Here is a 15851-nt window from a genome sequence, read left to right as displayed (position 1 = left end):
CTTCTTTTGTTATCCATTAGAAGTATTGAAGTTGAGCTGCTTGGTTACAATGGTCCAGAGTTTGTTCAAGTAATGCAATAACAAAATAATTGAAATCATAAGTGTGGACTTATATGTTGATAAATAATTTTTTGACATACCAAATTAATTTGGTTTTGACAGGGACCATGATCGGGTGATATTGACTATACCTAATTCCAAGTTTTTTTCGTAGTTCGATTTTTGTTTGTCGTTATTCTCACAGTCTTACTTGATTGAGAATTTGAGATTTGTGATTTTTATTTTATAAGGATGGTTATCTAAACAGTATCAAAATTGTAGGTAATACTATGGGAGATCAGGACATAGGTTTGGATTTTGAGATTGAGCCTCGGGTTGGTATAATATTTAATTCAGAGATCGAGGCTTACAAATTCTATAATTCCTATGGGGGAAGGATGGGTTTTAGTGTGAGGAGAGACTATGCACATTGGAGCAGAACTGATAAGTCAATCCTAACTTCAAGGAAATTCGTATGTAGTAAACAAGGTTTGAGGAAAAAAGACAAACGAGATGCTGATACAAAGATACCGAGAGCAGAGACAAGAACTAATTGTAATGCACGGATGGGAATTGTGCGTATTGATAATGGACAATATCAATGTAATATATTTATTGAAGAGCATAATCATCCTCTACATTTATCGGCTACATTGCATATGATGCGGTCGCAACGGAAAGTTTCAGATGCCCATGCGATAGAGATTGATTTAGACGATGATTCTGGAATAAAACCTAAGGCCATATTTAAGTACATGAGCAGGCAAGCAGGTGGAAAAGAAAACATTGGGTTTATCAGACAACATCAAAAGAATTACCTCCGAACAAAACATCAGCGTGACTTATCATATGGTGAAGCTGGTAGTTTGTTGATGTAATTTGAAAACCAAACAAAGAAAAACCCTTCTTTTACATATGCATTACAATTGGATAGTGAGGAGCAGATAACAAATATATTCAAGGTAGATTCAAAAATGTTAATAGACTATGCTCATTTTGGTGATGTAGTTAGCTTTGATACGACATTTTGTACTAACAAAGAATATAGGCCATTCGGTGTATTTACTGGATTTAATCACCATAGAGGTATATGCATTTTTTGTGCTGCCTTGTTATATGATGAGACTTCAGAATCTTTCAAATGGTAGTTTGAGGCTTTCTTGAAAGTCCATGGGCAAAAGAAGCCATTAACCATTTTTATCGATCAAGATGCTGCAATGGGAAATGCGATCTCTGAGGTTTTTTTCGATACATGGCATGGTTTGTGTACTTGGCACATAATGCAAAATGGCATCAAACATTTAGGAAATTTGATGAAAGACGGATCATGTTTTTTTAAAGATTTTAAATCTTGTATGTTTCAGTACGAGGAAGTAATAGAGTTTGAGAATGCATGGATGAAATTACGTAGTGATCATCTAGTTACAAATTCTTCGTGGTTAGAACGTATATATGGACTTAAAGAGAAATGGGCTAAGTGTTATATGAAGAAGGCTTTCACCATAGGTATGCGAAGTACACAACTCAGTGAGAGTTTGAATGGTGATTTGAAGGATTACTTGAAATCCAGTTTGGATCTTGTTTAGTTTTTTAAACATTTCGAGAGGGTGGTGAATGATAAGTGTTATAATGAGTTGAAGGCAGAGTTTGATGCAAGAAATAAAACTCCAAGAAATATCTTTCCCATGTCACCCATTATGAACCAAGCGTTAGAAATTTATACTCCTAAAATATTTGAAGAACTTCAACACGAGTATATTTGGATTACTGCTTGTTCTATTAAATTTCGAAATGAGAGTGCTGCCATTCATAACTACATAGTTGCTGTTGTTGACAGAGAAGGGAATTTCAATGTTGAGTGTAACCCAGTTGGCCCTACTATTGCATGTAGTTGTAGGAAGTTTGAGACTTTTGGAATTCTATGTTGCCATGCTTTGAAAATATTTGATGTGCTTGATATCAAGTTCATTCCTGCAAATTATGTATTGAGGAGATGGACACGGGGAGGAAGAAGCATGATAGTGAAAGGTGATGACGGAACCCAAGTTGAAAAAGATGTTAACCTAGATTGTACACAACGTTATAGGCTTCTTTGTCCTAAACTAGTGAGAATAGCCTCAGAAGCATCAAATTCGTCTGAGGGATATGCATTGGTTGACAGAGTTGCTAATGATCGATTTGTGTGCAAAACTTCAAAATCTTGCAGTCGATGCCCCTTCAATAACTGTCTCAAGGGAGTACTTTAATGTGAACAAAGTAAAAGGGATAAAGAATAAATCTCCTCGCAAAGGTGGAAAGCGTCATAAGAGTTGGGTGGAAAAGCAAAGAAATAAAAAGAAAATAGTTAAAGCAAATACTTCCCAGGCTTCTCAGCTAATCCAACCAAGTGTACCATCACATTTAAGTCATTGGAATCCACCTGGTGGATCACAAGTAATGGATAATGATAACATTTCTTACACTCAACTATTAACAGTAAGGAGTTTTGAATTTTTTTTTTTCCATTTCATTTAGATGTGTGTATTAGTGATTTTTCTAACTACATTGTCGGGATTGTGCAGGAATCTATTGACTATTGTCAATCCTCATTGTTTTCTTCCCAATTCTCAAGCAAAATATGATTGGTTTTATTTGCTTCAAGCTGAATAAAGAGTGTTAATTAATGTGTGTGGGTTAAACATTGTCTCATTTAATAAGTTGAACTTTGTTTTTCTTGAAATTCAAAGTTAGTGAACATTTTTTTAATTCAATTACTTTACTTGGTATCTCGCATTGTAGTTGTTCCTTGTATCTATCATTGTTCCAATGTTTTTGTTTCATTTATTTTTTATATTTGGATTAGACTAACATGGTTTATGTTAATAGGTAAGTCTTTAGCTCAAAATGGAAGAGCAACTGGGGTTACACCCAATAGATGGTGGTTCAAATCCACCAAGACTTGTCTATGAGATGCTTGGCTAAATTCAACTTGGTTAGAGAAAGGTAATGAAGGAACTGGTTTTTTAAGATTGGCTGCTGCCCATCCATACCAACCAGTTTGGATCGATATGTTAGTAGAGATTAATGTTTTCGACCCACATCAAAATATGTGGGCTGCCACAACTGAATCTCAATGACACACTGCTTCAATGGCAAGTTTCTTGGTCAAGCCTGGGCATAAATCCTTACTGAAGTTATGCCGTAAATGAATCTCAATGACAAACTACTTCATCAGAAAGTTGCAAAATGGCCATAAATAACCTTTGAGAGTAAATTTCATTTGGATTGGTTTTCCTTTAAAGCACATGAGTTCTCCTACTGTTGAGTAGCAGTTTGAATTTGAGGATTGAGAGCAAGAGTGTCACCCCTAGTGGACGGTTTAGGTAACAAACTTTTTGTGTTCTATTGGTTGTTTTTGAATGTTCATGCCTGTGGATTTGTGACCAAGGTTGTACAAACTTGGATTGTTAATTTGGTTATTGGTTTTTTTGGCAAAGTGGTATACACCAGGGGTTCTAGATGATCATGGACACCCCTAGAACTAGAACTTGAAAATTACAACTTCAATTGCTTAAACAATAAAAATAAGAGACTAAATCAAAAACAAAAGTGTTTGCATTAATTGAATAAAAAGAACTTATAAAAGTGTTTAAAGCATAAACCTAGAACTATAGCTAGAGAAAGAGAAATAGCAACTAAAAAAAAAAAAAAACCTAAGAAGAGAGAAGTAGAGAGGAAGAGAGGGACCACCCTTTAGGGTTTTGTGGACTCCCTTTTATAGGGAATAGGAGAGAGAGGAGGACGTCCAAGGGTGGATCCCCTTGGACGATTTTGTGATGAGGTGGAGGAGAGAGAAGAGAGAATTGTAGGAAGTAGGGAATCTCCAACGATTTTGCTTCCTTTTTTTTCTCTCTCTTCTTCAAACCTGGGTTGCCTCTTAGATGATTTTTCTTTTTTTTTCCTTTCCTATTTTTTCTATTTTCTCTTTTATTTCCTTATTTCTCTCTCCTCTTGCGTAAGGAATCCTTTGGCCGGCCTCCTTTGAGTGATGAGTAAGAGAGAGAAAATATTCTAAAAAAAACCTCCACAAAAAAAAAGCAATCAAGAGGTTTGAACTTGAGACCTCCTAATAAGGAAGGGATTTTGCACACCACAACTCACCAACTACACTAGGTAGTTGTTGTTACAAAAAACGAATCTTCAATCACTTAAGGGTGTGGTTCATCAATCCTTGTTGGCATTTGAAATATTCTTTGTACCTTTGGGACAACTGCAAACGGGTTGGTTCTGCAACTCGGTTCAGTTCTGACCCATTATGCTTTTTCTGGCCCGAAAAGAATAATCACTTGTACGGTTGACTAAACGAATGTATACTTTTAATTGAACACATCCATCATGCTTAGAATTTCATCCTCTTCACAACCATGACAAAAAATAGGACCTCTTTATGTGTAAAATTGGAGATATAGCGCTCAATAGTCCTTAAGGCCTTGAAAATATAAAATCTGCAAAAATATAGTAAAACCTAAGGTAGCTCCATTCTAAATATGTGAAATGCATGTTTTACTACCCAAGATTTCATACATAAATATGCTCATCAAGTAGGAAAACTAAGTCGAGTTTGGTCAAAAGATTAGAAACCTAGTCAAGAGTCATGGAGACTCGTCCTGTATTAAAAAATTATAAAATTGTGACCAAATCATACTGAGTCATTCAAGACTCGCTTGTTTTGTCCGAGTCACAACAAAATGGCCGATTTTTATCAAAGTTTAAGTCAACAAATTTGGATAGTTTTGAACTAAAATATATTCTAATGATGTTAAATGTTCAATGATCCAAATCTTTTATATTTATTCTAGTGACTACTGAGTGTATACATCTAAATTTTAATTAAAAAAACACAATTCATGACCATGAAATCTCCAAGTCAGATCTTATCACTTTCATCTAAGAGACAATAATATAAAAAATTTTGAAAAACAAACACTTTTATTCCATCTTGCATCTCATTTAAGTTATGATTTAATTAATTATTTGGATTGCTTGAGAAAGACTAGTATGGAAATAAGAGGGGGAATTTGACATGACTCGCCTGATTTTCTGTAACTCATTCCGATTCACTAGGATTTAAAGAGGATGAGTCGAGTCACAAAACCTAGTTTTCCAACGATGTTTAAGAGACCATTTTTCCTTAATTTTAAAAACCAGGAAAAAATGGATTTACCAAAATGAATTTCTAGGGAAGAGGATATTCAAAACTGTTGCAACCCAAAATTATTTTAATAACATTGTATACACACAAGACCACCCTAACAAGACATTTACAATCCTAGCCAACAAACATTAACTAAAGGGCGGAGTTTTGCCTGCTACGTCATGTGGCCCTTGTGCCAGCACCTGGGCCAATGCGAGAGTGTGCATGGGCATCCACACAGGGGCGGCAAGGCTCACACGACCATGTGTTTGGGTGTAGTGGGACCCAACCGGGCAGTGATCTTTTCCCTTTGACTAAAACAAAAATCAGATTTTCCTCCTAGATGGCAACACTGGCTCCCGCCTATGTTTTTTCCCTTTCTCCACACAGTAGTCCCATTCTTCAGCTGTCCAAAATGGAATTCAACCTGCTGTCACATGAACTAGGGTTGTCAACAGATTGAATTTTGATCTGTATCCAATCTGAATTTGGTCCAATAAGAGCTTAATATTAAGGGTCTAGTTTCATCCAATAAGTTAACAGATCAAATCTGGTTGTACTCTGATTTGATCCGTTAATGATCAAGTTCGATTATTACTTTATATGTATAATATTTATATGAAATTTTTTGAGATCCATTCGTCGGTTGTTCAGACGGTTAGAGCGAATTGGGAATTATGTGAATAGGCGCACGGTCTCAGGTTCATTCCCCATCTATGCATCTCTATGGAGAATTTGGAGGAAAAAACACCAAAACATTCCTAACTTTCCACATTGCATGCTACTTCATTGATATGATTACCGTTAGAGAAATATTGAAGTAGCGTTGCACAACCTAGGCTCCTAGTATGATGCCTTCTTTCTCATGGTTTCTTCCCCCCATCCTAAGAGCCCCACTCGACCATGACTTGAAGTTGATCTATTGTTTGGGTTTGATTCTCTAATTTTGAACCCTAGATCAAGAATGGTAATATCTCAACAACCATTGTTTATTTTTATCTGAGATTTTCAGGACTAATTCAGTCTCTCAAGAGGTCTACCCGATGCCCATATGAAGGTCACCCAAAGCTGTTATATGGTGTGTTCTTGAAATCTGAGTCTTAAACCCAATTTCCTACCATTGATATGCTAATTTCTGTTTTAGTACCTTATTTTTGAATTTGTTGATCCAGTATCCGAGATCCTTCTTGGAGTTAGGGTTTGTATCCTAGCTCTAAATTATTACTAGGCTACAAGGAGCATATGATAATGTAATAATAATGTCCGCTATCTAGTTTCAAGAAGGATCTGTCCGAGATCCTTCTTGCAGTGTGTGCAATGCAACATATTTGACGACAAAATATAATCTTTGACAACAAACCTGTACTTTGGCATTTCCATCGTTAATCCCCAAGTAGTGCAGTTGCTACAACTTGATGACACAGAAAATTTATTACTGGGGCAAAGCACTTGAACGCGATGCTAATCACATAAGAAACTCCCCATCTCACACAAGGGTGGTCATCATGGATTAAGTCCACAACCATGGTGACCATTTCAGCCACTTGCCATGGTTTATGTATCATGACCTGCATCAATATACAAAATGAAAGGCCTAGTATGTCACACAAACACACACACACACACACACACACACACATTACACATTACACATTTAAAATACCAAGACAATGAAAGTGCAGATATACCTCCCAGCATTGAACCAATATTACACTAAGAGAGTGTAGTGTCGTGTTTCGATATTTCCAGTCTTGATAAGTCAATAACAAATGAAAATATCTAAAAGTACGAGTAAGAATTTGCTCTGCAAATGAAGAAGACAATCTTGCCAATCATGAACAAGCATCAATGAACGTATTGTTAAGGATTCTAAATCCTAGAATCATGTGAATAACCTATAGTGTATAGAATACAAGAATGAATAATAGTAAGGATCAATCGCATACCTGTTGAGCATGAATAAAGTCCCTAAGACAAGGTTAAAGTTTACCCCATGAACCATTTGCCCCATGATTTGTGATGAAGAACCACGCAATAGGAGTCCTTCTATTGAGATCTTCTGCAGCCTCTTACTCTGGGGTTTTTTTTCTCTATCTCTGCACTTGCCCTTGAGAGAAAGCAGTATTCCCAAAATATTATTGTGTAAGTAACAGATGCAGGGACAATCGGTATTCTATTTATAATAGAATCCCTAAATCCTATTCCACTCTCATGATAGAAAAGGGCTAAGAGTTTCCTAATTAGAGTGGTCCTTATTCTCTTGGGCTTAATAGGTCAATCAATGTCAGTTAAGCCCACATAAAAGTCCTAACAATCTTCCACTTGGGCTACACTGATACTGATGTCTTTCCATTGACATCTGACCAAATAATCCTAAGACTAAATACCACTCAAACAAACTTTGATCAAATAATTAATCTTTATTACTGAACACACCTCAATATACAGCATATAACTATCTGATGTTACAAACAATAGAAAATTATCAATTCAAATTGCCTGAAAATGTATATATATATATATATATATATATAAGGAATTGATATTATAAATATGATCACATAAGATATCCTTCCTTACAGGTCCTTTCCTGATCTAAAGATCAGCTTGCCTTGAAAACCTCACATGTAGTGAACTTTGATATTAATCAATACTTAGGCAAATCCCTTTTCTTGAATTAATGTCTCACTTTGATATACCACTTGTGATTAATAACCACCTCCATGGATTTTGGCTAAATACCGTCATAAATCATAAAACTTGGCTAAATACCGTCATTAACTATGACATGTCAAAATAAACCATAATAATCATACAATAATGTAATAAGAGAGAATATAAATGAACATTATACTAGAAAGTAATCATCATCAATATAAATTGTGTTCAAAATGTATGATCAAACAAAATAATTCTCATTACGATACCATTAAGGATAAATAAACTCCCACTAAACAAGCATATCAAAAGATTCCATCACACCCATGTTAGAAACATGAGTTTTAAAAACTCCCACTGGAAGAGCTTTTGTCAGCGACTATCTCTTCAGTAAAAATATGCTCAACAATGATCTCCACAGTGTTAATCTTCTCATGAACCAGAAGATATTTGATCTCAATGTGTTTAGAGCTGCTTGATCTCTTGTTGTTCTTTGCAAAGAAAATAACAGAAATATTATCATACAACAAATGCAAAGGCTTAGAGGTGGAGTCCAACCTTCAATTCAGATATGAAATTCCTCAGTCACACTGCCTGCTTGGTAGCCTCATAAAGTTTCACAAACTTAGCTTGTATAGTGGATGAAGCTAAAATAGTTTATTTGGCACTGTTCTAAGAAATAGCTCCTCCTCCTAACACAAAAATATATCCAGATGTAGACTTTCTATTATCAACACATCAATTGAAGTCCGAGTCAGAATACCCCACCACTTCAAATTTCTTAGATTTACTAAACACTAACTTGAAGTCCTTTTATCCACTGTAGATAACACGTGACCTTCTTAGCTGCAGTCTAATGCGCCAGACCAACCTCAAATTGGAACCTACTAAGTACATTGATTGCAAAGGGAATTTCAGAATGAGTACAAACTTGTGCATACATCAGACTTCCAACGGCTAAGGCATAAGGCTTGCCATTCATTGAGCTCCTCTCAATATCATTCTTTAGACATTGTTGCTTATTCAACTTATCTCCTTTACTAATAGGTGCTTTACCACTTGAACATTTAGACATGTTGAACCTTTTTAAAACTCTATCAAAATATACCCGTTGTGATAACCCGAGAAGCCCCCATGGTCTATCATGATTAATTTCAATTCCAAGCACATAACTAGCTTCACCCATGTCCTTCATTTCAAAGTTTTCTAATAGAAAACCCTTGATCTCCATTAATAGGGTCTTATTTATGCTAACCAATAGAATGTCATCCATATAGAGCCCAAGAAAGATGAAACTACTCCCACTGAGCTTCAGATATATGCACTGATCTATTGGATTCTCTACAAAATCAAAAGAAGTCACAACTCGATCAAATTTCAAATACTATTGTCGAGATGCTTGCTTTAACCCATAAAGAGACTTTTCAACAGATAAACAAAGTCCGCTTTACCCTTTTCCTTAAAAGCTTCTGGTTGTCTCATGTACACTTGCTCTAACAGCTCTTCATTCATAAATGTTGTTTTCACATCCATCTAATATAGCTCCAGGTCAAAGTGGGCAACAATGGCCATGAGAATTATAAATAAGTCCTTTGATGAGACATGTGAGAAGGTTTCCTTGTAATCTATCTCCTCTCGCTGATTTTTCTTTACCACGAGTCTAGCTTTGTAGTGTTCTACTCTACCTTGAGAATTGGTCTTGGTTTTGAAAATCCACTTGGATGTAATAGTCTTGCAATTCCTTGGAATTTGCACTAATTCCCATACTCCATTGTTGCTAATGGATGACAGTTCTTCCTTTATTACTTCCACCCATTTGTTTGAATGCTTATGAATAATAACTTGAAGAAAAGTAACATGTGAGACATGTGAGAAGGTTTGATGAGACATGTGAGAAGGTTTCCTTGTAATCTATCCCCTCTCGCTGGTTTTCCTTTGCCATGAGTCTAGCTTTATAGTGTTCTACTCTATCTTGAGAATCGGTCTTGGTTTTGAAAACCCACTTGGATGTAATAGTCTTGCAATCCTTTGGAATTTGTACTAATTCCCATACTCCATTGTTGCTAATGGATAATAGTTCTTCCTTTATTACTTCCACCCATTTGTCTGAATGCTTATGATTAATAGCTTGGAGAAAAGTAACAGGGTCTTCTTCTTCTTCTATGTCAAACTCATACTCATTCAAATAAGAAACATAATCAGAGTGTAGAGAAGGCTTGCGCACTCTGGTAGACCTCCTTATAGGATCAGGTGGAAGACTGCCAATATCAGCGGTATCAGGAGGTGATAATGGGTCTATAATAACAATATATATCCTAACTTGCAAGTCATATTCAATTGGAGTTTGAGTGACCAAATCATCAAACATAATGGGATCAAGATCAAATAGTGAATTTCTCAACTTGGCAGGTGCTATCTAAGGAGTGTCATACTTCCCCTCTTCAAAAGAGAAATTACAAGGTGTACTAGATTTTTCATTGCATTCAACAAATCTAGCATGAGTGGTCTCTACAATTTTGTGTCATAGGCTATGACAATAGAGTCTATACCCTTTGAACTTCTCTGGATATCTTACAAAATAGCAAATTGTAACCTTGAGTCAAAGTTTTTCTTGAGGGTTAAAAAGTATGGCTTCTGCCTGACACCCCCACACTCGCAAATGTCTAAGGCTAGGCTTTTTGCCACTACAGAGTTCATAGGGAGTCTTATTTACAGACTTGCTTGGTACTCTATTAAGAAGATAAATAATAGTTTTAAGTGCCTTTCCCATAAGGATTATGGTAAAGTGGTATTGCTCACCATAGTATAGACCATGTCTTTCAGAGTAAGATTTCTCCTTTCTGCTACTCCATTCTACTGAGGTGTTCTAGGCATGGAATATTGAGGAATTATCCCATGTTCTTCTAGGAATTTTGTAAAAGGACCAAGTAATTGGTCAAAAGCATCACTTCTCTCATAATATTCTCCACCCCTATCGAATCTGACCACTTTCATCTTTTTGGAGTGAAAAAGTTCAACTCCAGCTTTAAAAATCTTGAAAACATCTAGAGCACTAGATTTCTCACTGATAAGGAAGACATACCCATATCTTGACCAATCATCAATAAAAGTTTTGAAATAACGGTACCTAGTGAGTCTAGGGATAGGAAAAGGCTCACAAATGTCAGTGTGAATGAGGTCTAACACTTCAATACTGTGAGTAGCATTCTTTTTCCTGAAAATGATCATCTTTCCCTTAATGCAATCTATACATGTTCCTATGTCTTGAAAATCAATATTTTTCAATATCACTTCCTTCACCAATCTTTTCATCATCTTTTTTGAAATGTGGTCCAACCTTCTATGCCATAATACAAAATATTTTTCATTGATTAGAGAACGTTTCACTCCCACATTTAGAACCCATGAAGAATTACAATTCAATCTATAAAGCCCATCAACAAGAGTACCACTACCAATAGAGACTGAATCATGTAATAAGTATAAGCCAACTTGATTAAAATTAACAGAATAATCGTTTGAACAAAGTCTAGAAACTGAAATCAAATTCCTACTCATGGAGGGAAGATAAACAACATCCTTCAAATCAATAAATAAGTTTGAATGAAAAAATAATCTAATAGTTTCTATGGCTTCCACTTCAATTCTAACTCCATTGCCCACAAACGCCATCACTTCATCCTTGCTTGGCACCCTCCTGCTTAGGAACCCCTATAAGGAATGAGTGACGTGAATAGATGATACAAAATCTAACCACTATGAATCAATTGGTACATTAATCAAGCAAGATTCAAAACATACTAAGGATAGATTCATACCATCATCCTTCTTTTTCTCAAGTTAGGTCTTCCTCTTAAAACAATCCTCCTTCATGTCCCCTTTGGCTTTGCACCAGAAACACTCTATGCCACTTTTTTGTCTCCTAGATTCTTTGAAATTCTGGTTTCCCTTCTTGGTCTTCCCTCCTTTGAATGGAGTGTATTTTTCTTTCTTAAAGAACTTCTTATTTCCTTTGCTAAGTCCCATAGAAGGCGAAGTCTTACGTTGAGTAAGATTAGCACTTTTTGTTGCTTAATGGTTGTCCTTGTTGGCAACTCAACCACGTGACAATAATGATGTGGCTAGTTTGGGTGACGTGGCCAAAAGTGATGATATGGCAGTGTTCAGTGTCACCAATGAGATAACATAGCCACATTGTGTGCATAGAGTGGTTTGATTCATCCATCGTAGGTGGTGCGGGTTTTTGGGTCAAAATTGGTAAAATTAGCCTATTTACGCTCAGGGGCATTTTCGATAGTGAAAATGAAATTTTTGGAAGAGCATTTCTCCATGAAAAATAGAGATTGTAATTATCTAGTCCAGTGCATCTAATTTCATCGTGTTTCGATACCATATGAAAAAATTACAACATTTATGGTAGTTGGGGGCAATTTCAACATTAAAGATGAATTTTTTGGAAGAAATTTACTCATGTAATGATATAAAAAAATCCGATCTTTTCAACGGTTCTGATTTCATCACGTTCGGATTTCGTATAAGGAAGATGCATCATCGTAAAGGTCTAGGGGGAATTTTAGTCTATTTACATGAATGAGTCATCGGGTCTTCTGGAAAGTTGTAGAGCAACTAGTCATGGTTCCAATGCACTTTGTTTCATCTCAATCAAAAATCGTATGAAAAAGTTACACACATTTTCGTGAAGCCGGTTTGAAATTCAAAATAAAAAAATCCCAGTATGTTCTCGATGTTGGGAGGATTTTTCAGATTTTAATTTTGAAATTTTAGAGGGTTTTGTATAATTTCAAGATTTTAAAGGTGTTGATAAGGGGTGTTTAGCACTGGAAATATGAAGGCAGTGGCCTATGTGTATATGAGAGAATCAAATGGATCCTTAATACACAGCTCAGATTGAGCCACATCGGTCAGATTCAGATCTGACATTTCATGCAAGAGCTAGCATTAAAGATATTTACGTGAGGCTTCTCATTGGTGGAGTTTATTAGATATAATGGATTGACACTTCACTGGATCAGGTGTAGCTAGCGTGTGGCGCATGTGCATGGTGCACCATACTTAATTCTCTTTTCTTAGATATGATTAGATCTGGTTTAACTCTGAAGCCAATCTAATGGTTGAAAGTCGTTTCAGCTTTATGAGAGTAAGCCAACAAGCCTCCTTGTTTTGCACTGACGCAGCCAATGGTGCGTCGACAACGTGTCTAACGATGTTAGTGCCTGCATCACGTTGACATCATCAATTGACTCCCTTATTCTAATCTTGTGGCTGAGATTTATTAGTCATTTGAGTCATTTAACGGCTCAAATTTAAAGTTGATTTTGGATTGAATCCGATGGCTTAGATTTTACCTTGTTGCAAGTGCCATCGGTGTAGCCTACGCCACTCCTCCGAAGATTCTATTTCAGGTTATCTTATTACTCCAACTTCAAATGGCCATATCTCCCTAATCATAAGGCCAAATTCATCTATTCAAGTTGTAGCTTCTTCATTTTTTCGAACTCTACACATTGGAAGAAAAAAATAAGGGTTTCAAAGAGTGTAAGGCAACGAATTTTGTGTGTGAAACTCCTCCCTTCATTGTTGACCATTAAAGAGCTTGAAGGCTTCATGTGAGTTGTTTTACACTCCATTAATGGTGGTTTAGAAGAGTAGTTGGGTGGTATTGATGATACCTTATTTCCAAGCCAAAGGAAGAAGAAAATGAAGAAAGGGGCTTCCCCCTTTGTTGGTAGAACCATACATGGGTTTTGTTGCTCAATGGAAGTGTTGTTTACTCCATTAATGAGGGTTTGAGGAGGTGGTTTAGGTGTGTTGATGTTGCATTGACTCAAAGGCAAAGAGGAAGAGAACAAAGCAAATGAGGGTTTGCTTATGGTTGCTTTGAAGAGCAAGAAGCCAAAGGGGAGAGAATGTGTGAACACCAAACTTGTCAGTGCAAGTTCCCAGTCATCCCAGGCAACCGGTTGTGTGATTCTCTAACCTTGGATTTACATTATATGCATGTATAATGATATGTATATATGCTAGGGTTAGTTGTGGATGAATTTTATACATGCTAGGTTAGTTGTAGATAAACTGTAAACATGCTAGCTAGTTGTGGATGTATATGCTAGGCAAGGCTTGACTGTAGGGCATTGATATAAGCCAAAATTTATTATATTCTTTATTGAATGCTTAGTGGGTGCGAAGCACTGGGAGTGGCTGCTCCCATGTAATAGGTGCTACATATTATATCGGCACTACGAGTGCCATCTCAGTTTCAACTTGAGAAAATTAGGTGTGGGTGATCGACTGTGGGTGCAATCAAAATTAGTGTATTGAGTGGGTATGAAGCCTTTACAGGCACTACTCCAGGGATGTAGGCATATTATCAAACCTCGTAAAAATCCTGTGTTGTGGGTGCTTGTTGTTTATATTTTATAATGCAGTGCGTGAAATATGGAATTGGTGTGCACACTTGAAAATACCTATGAGAAGCTGAGTGTGCATATGACTAAGTGCAAACAGGGACAGATACAGGGATAGGTGCATCAAAGTTTACTTGCTCAGATAGTAGACAGTGTTTTTTTTTTTAGATCGAAATTGGACTCACTGATTCACCCCCTCTTAGTGACTACCAGGTTACAACACTTTCAACTTTGGTCCTGTTAATCGTTCCCTCTTCCTGGGTTACCACATTGATCAATTCATCAAGACCCCATTTGTCCTTCAGTGCATTATAAGTAGTCTTAAGAGTCTTGTAGCTCTCAGGTAGAGAGTTCACATCAATGGTGACCACGAAGTCATCATCAAAGTTAATACATGCACCTCTGATCTTGTTTCCCAGGGAAACCAGTTCCATTATGTGCTCTCTAGCACTTCCTACTCCTCAAATCTAGCCCCAGTCAATTGGCTCATAAGATCTTGAGCCTGTGATTTCTTAGAGTTATCAAACTTGGCTTTTATTGTAGCCAAAGCAGTATCCTTTTTAGCAACACTATCCTTAATAGACTCAGGCAAAACACTTTTAATAACGGCCAAGGACTTCCTGTTTGTAGTGACCCACTTGCCAAATCCCCTTTCTTAGTTGGGGTATTGGTTACGATAGGTTTAGCTAGTTTGGTGGTCCTAGTACACAGGTCTAGGTCCATGAGAATCATGTAGACCTCTAAGTCTTCCATCCATTTGTTGAAATTATCCCGAGTAAGCTTAGGAATATCAATTATACCAAAACTAGAAGACATCTTGTTGAATATTTCAATAAAGAGTATTCTATTCAACATACAAACATATATGTAAAAGAATAAGTATGTAAAAGTTAGCAAAATTAAACATTACAATGCTTAATTATCAATTACTTCAAAAGTGTCAACCAGAACTACATTCTTGACTTTTGGATTTGAAACATACTGGTCCACTCAAGTTTCTGCTATTACTACGAGACTTCTTATAACTTTCAAAAAATACCGCCATCTTTGGATGGACATCATCCTCTAGGTTTAGAAATTCCTATTCTATTTTCACTTGCTTTAACTTTAACTTCTCTTTGATAATGTCACCTTTGGGTGAATATTAGCGACCTTGCCACCATCCATTCTTCTCTATATTTTCAAACAAAGAAGACCTTAGATTTTTATTCTATTACAATAAGGTTGAACTTTATACTTTGGTGGATTCCATCTAATCTCACTACAATTGTTTACAAATCCATTCTGACAGCTAAAAGTGGGATTGTTTAAGCATGAACAAAAATATATATATATAAACAAAAGCATGGATTATCATTAGCCAATGAATAAGTTTATATGCTTATATGCAAGTAAGTATAGGCTAGTTTTCTTTCATTTCTTCCAATTGAGAGAAAAATAAAGAAGAATCATAAAATTTTCATACTTGTAGTCTCCATAAAACAGACCACAAAAGTTGACCAAAACTAGGCTCCTAATATATTAAAGAGAAGAGCATGAAAAGCTGAACTCAACAC

The 15851-nt window shown here is 36.2% G+C and overlaps 1 protein-coding gene across 1 annotated transcript; it reads left to right on the top strand.

Annotated features, from left to right (window-relative positions):
• The first annotated feature begins 329 nt into the window (after positions 1-329).
• On the top strand, positions 330-2285 carry LOC122089609 (protein FAR1-RELATED SEQUENCE 5-like). The gene is made up of 5 exons (XM_042659332.1): positions 330-900; positions 1048-1097; positions 1188-1277; positions 1404-1545; positions 1684-2285. Exons 1-5 carry the CDS (start codon positions 330-332, stop codon positions 2283-2285), a joined length of 1455 nt encoding a protein of 484 aa, XP_042515266.1.
• Positions 2286-15851: the final 13566 nt, after the last annotated feature.

This window comes from Macadamia integrifolia, chromosome 9 (assembly GCF_013358625.1).
Source record: "Macadamia integrifolia cultivar HAES 741 chromosome 9, SCU_Mint_v3, whole genome shotgun sequence".
In the NCBI taxonomy this organism is placed as follows: Eukaryota; Viridiplantae; Streptophyta; class Magnoliopsida; order Proteales; family Proteaceae; genus Macadamia; species Macadamia integrifolia.
The sequence above is the reverse complement of the archived record's forward strand: the minus strand, read 5'-3'. Positions and strand labels throughout refer to the sequence as shown.

Excerpts from the sequence above, each read along its gene's own strand:
- LOC122089609 (XM_042659332.1), top strand. The coding sequence starts at position 330 with ATGGGAGATCAGGACATAGGTTTGGATTTTGAGATTGAGCCTCGGGTT. Across the intron at positions 1,278-1,403 it reads TGGGAAATGCGATCTCTGAG|TACGAGGAAGTAATAGAGTT; the intron begins GTTTTTTTCGAT and ends TGTATGTTTCAG. Across the intron at positions 1,546-1,683 it reads GAAGAAGGCTTTCACCATAG|AGTTTGATGCAAGAAATAAA; the intron begins GTATGCGAAGTA and ends AGTTGAAGGCAG.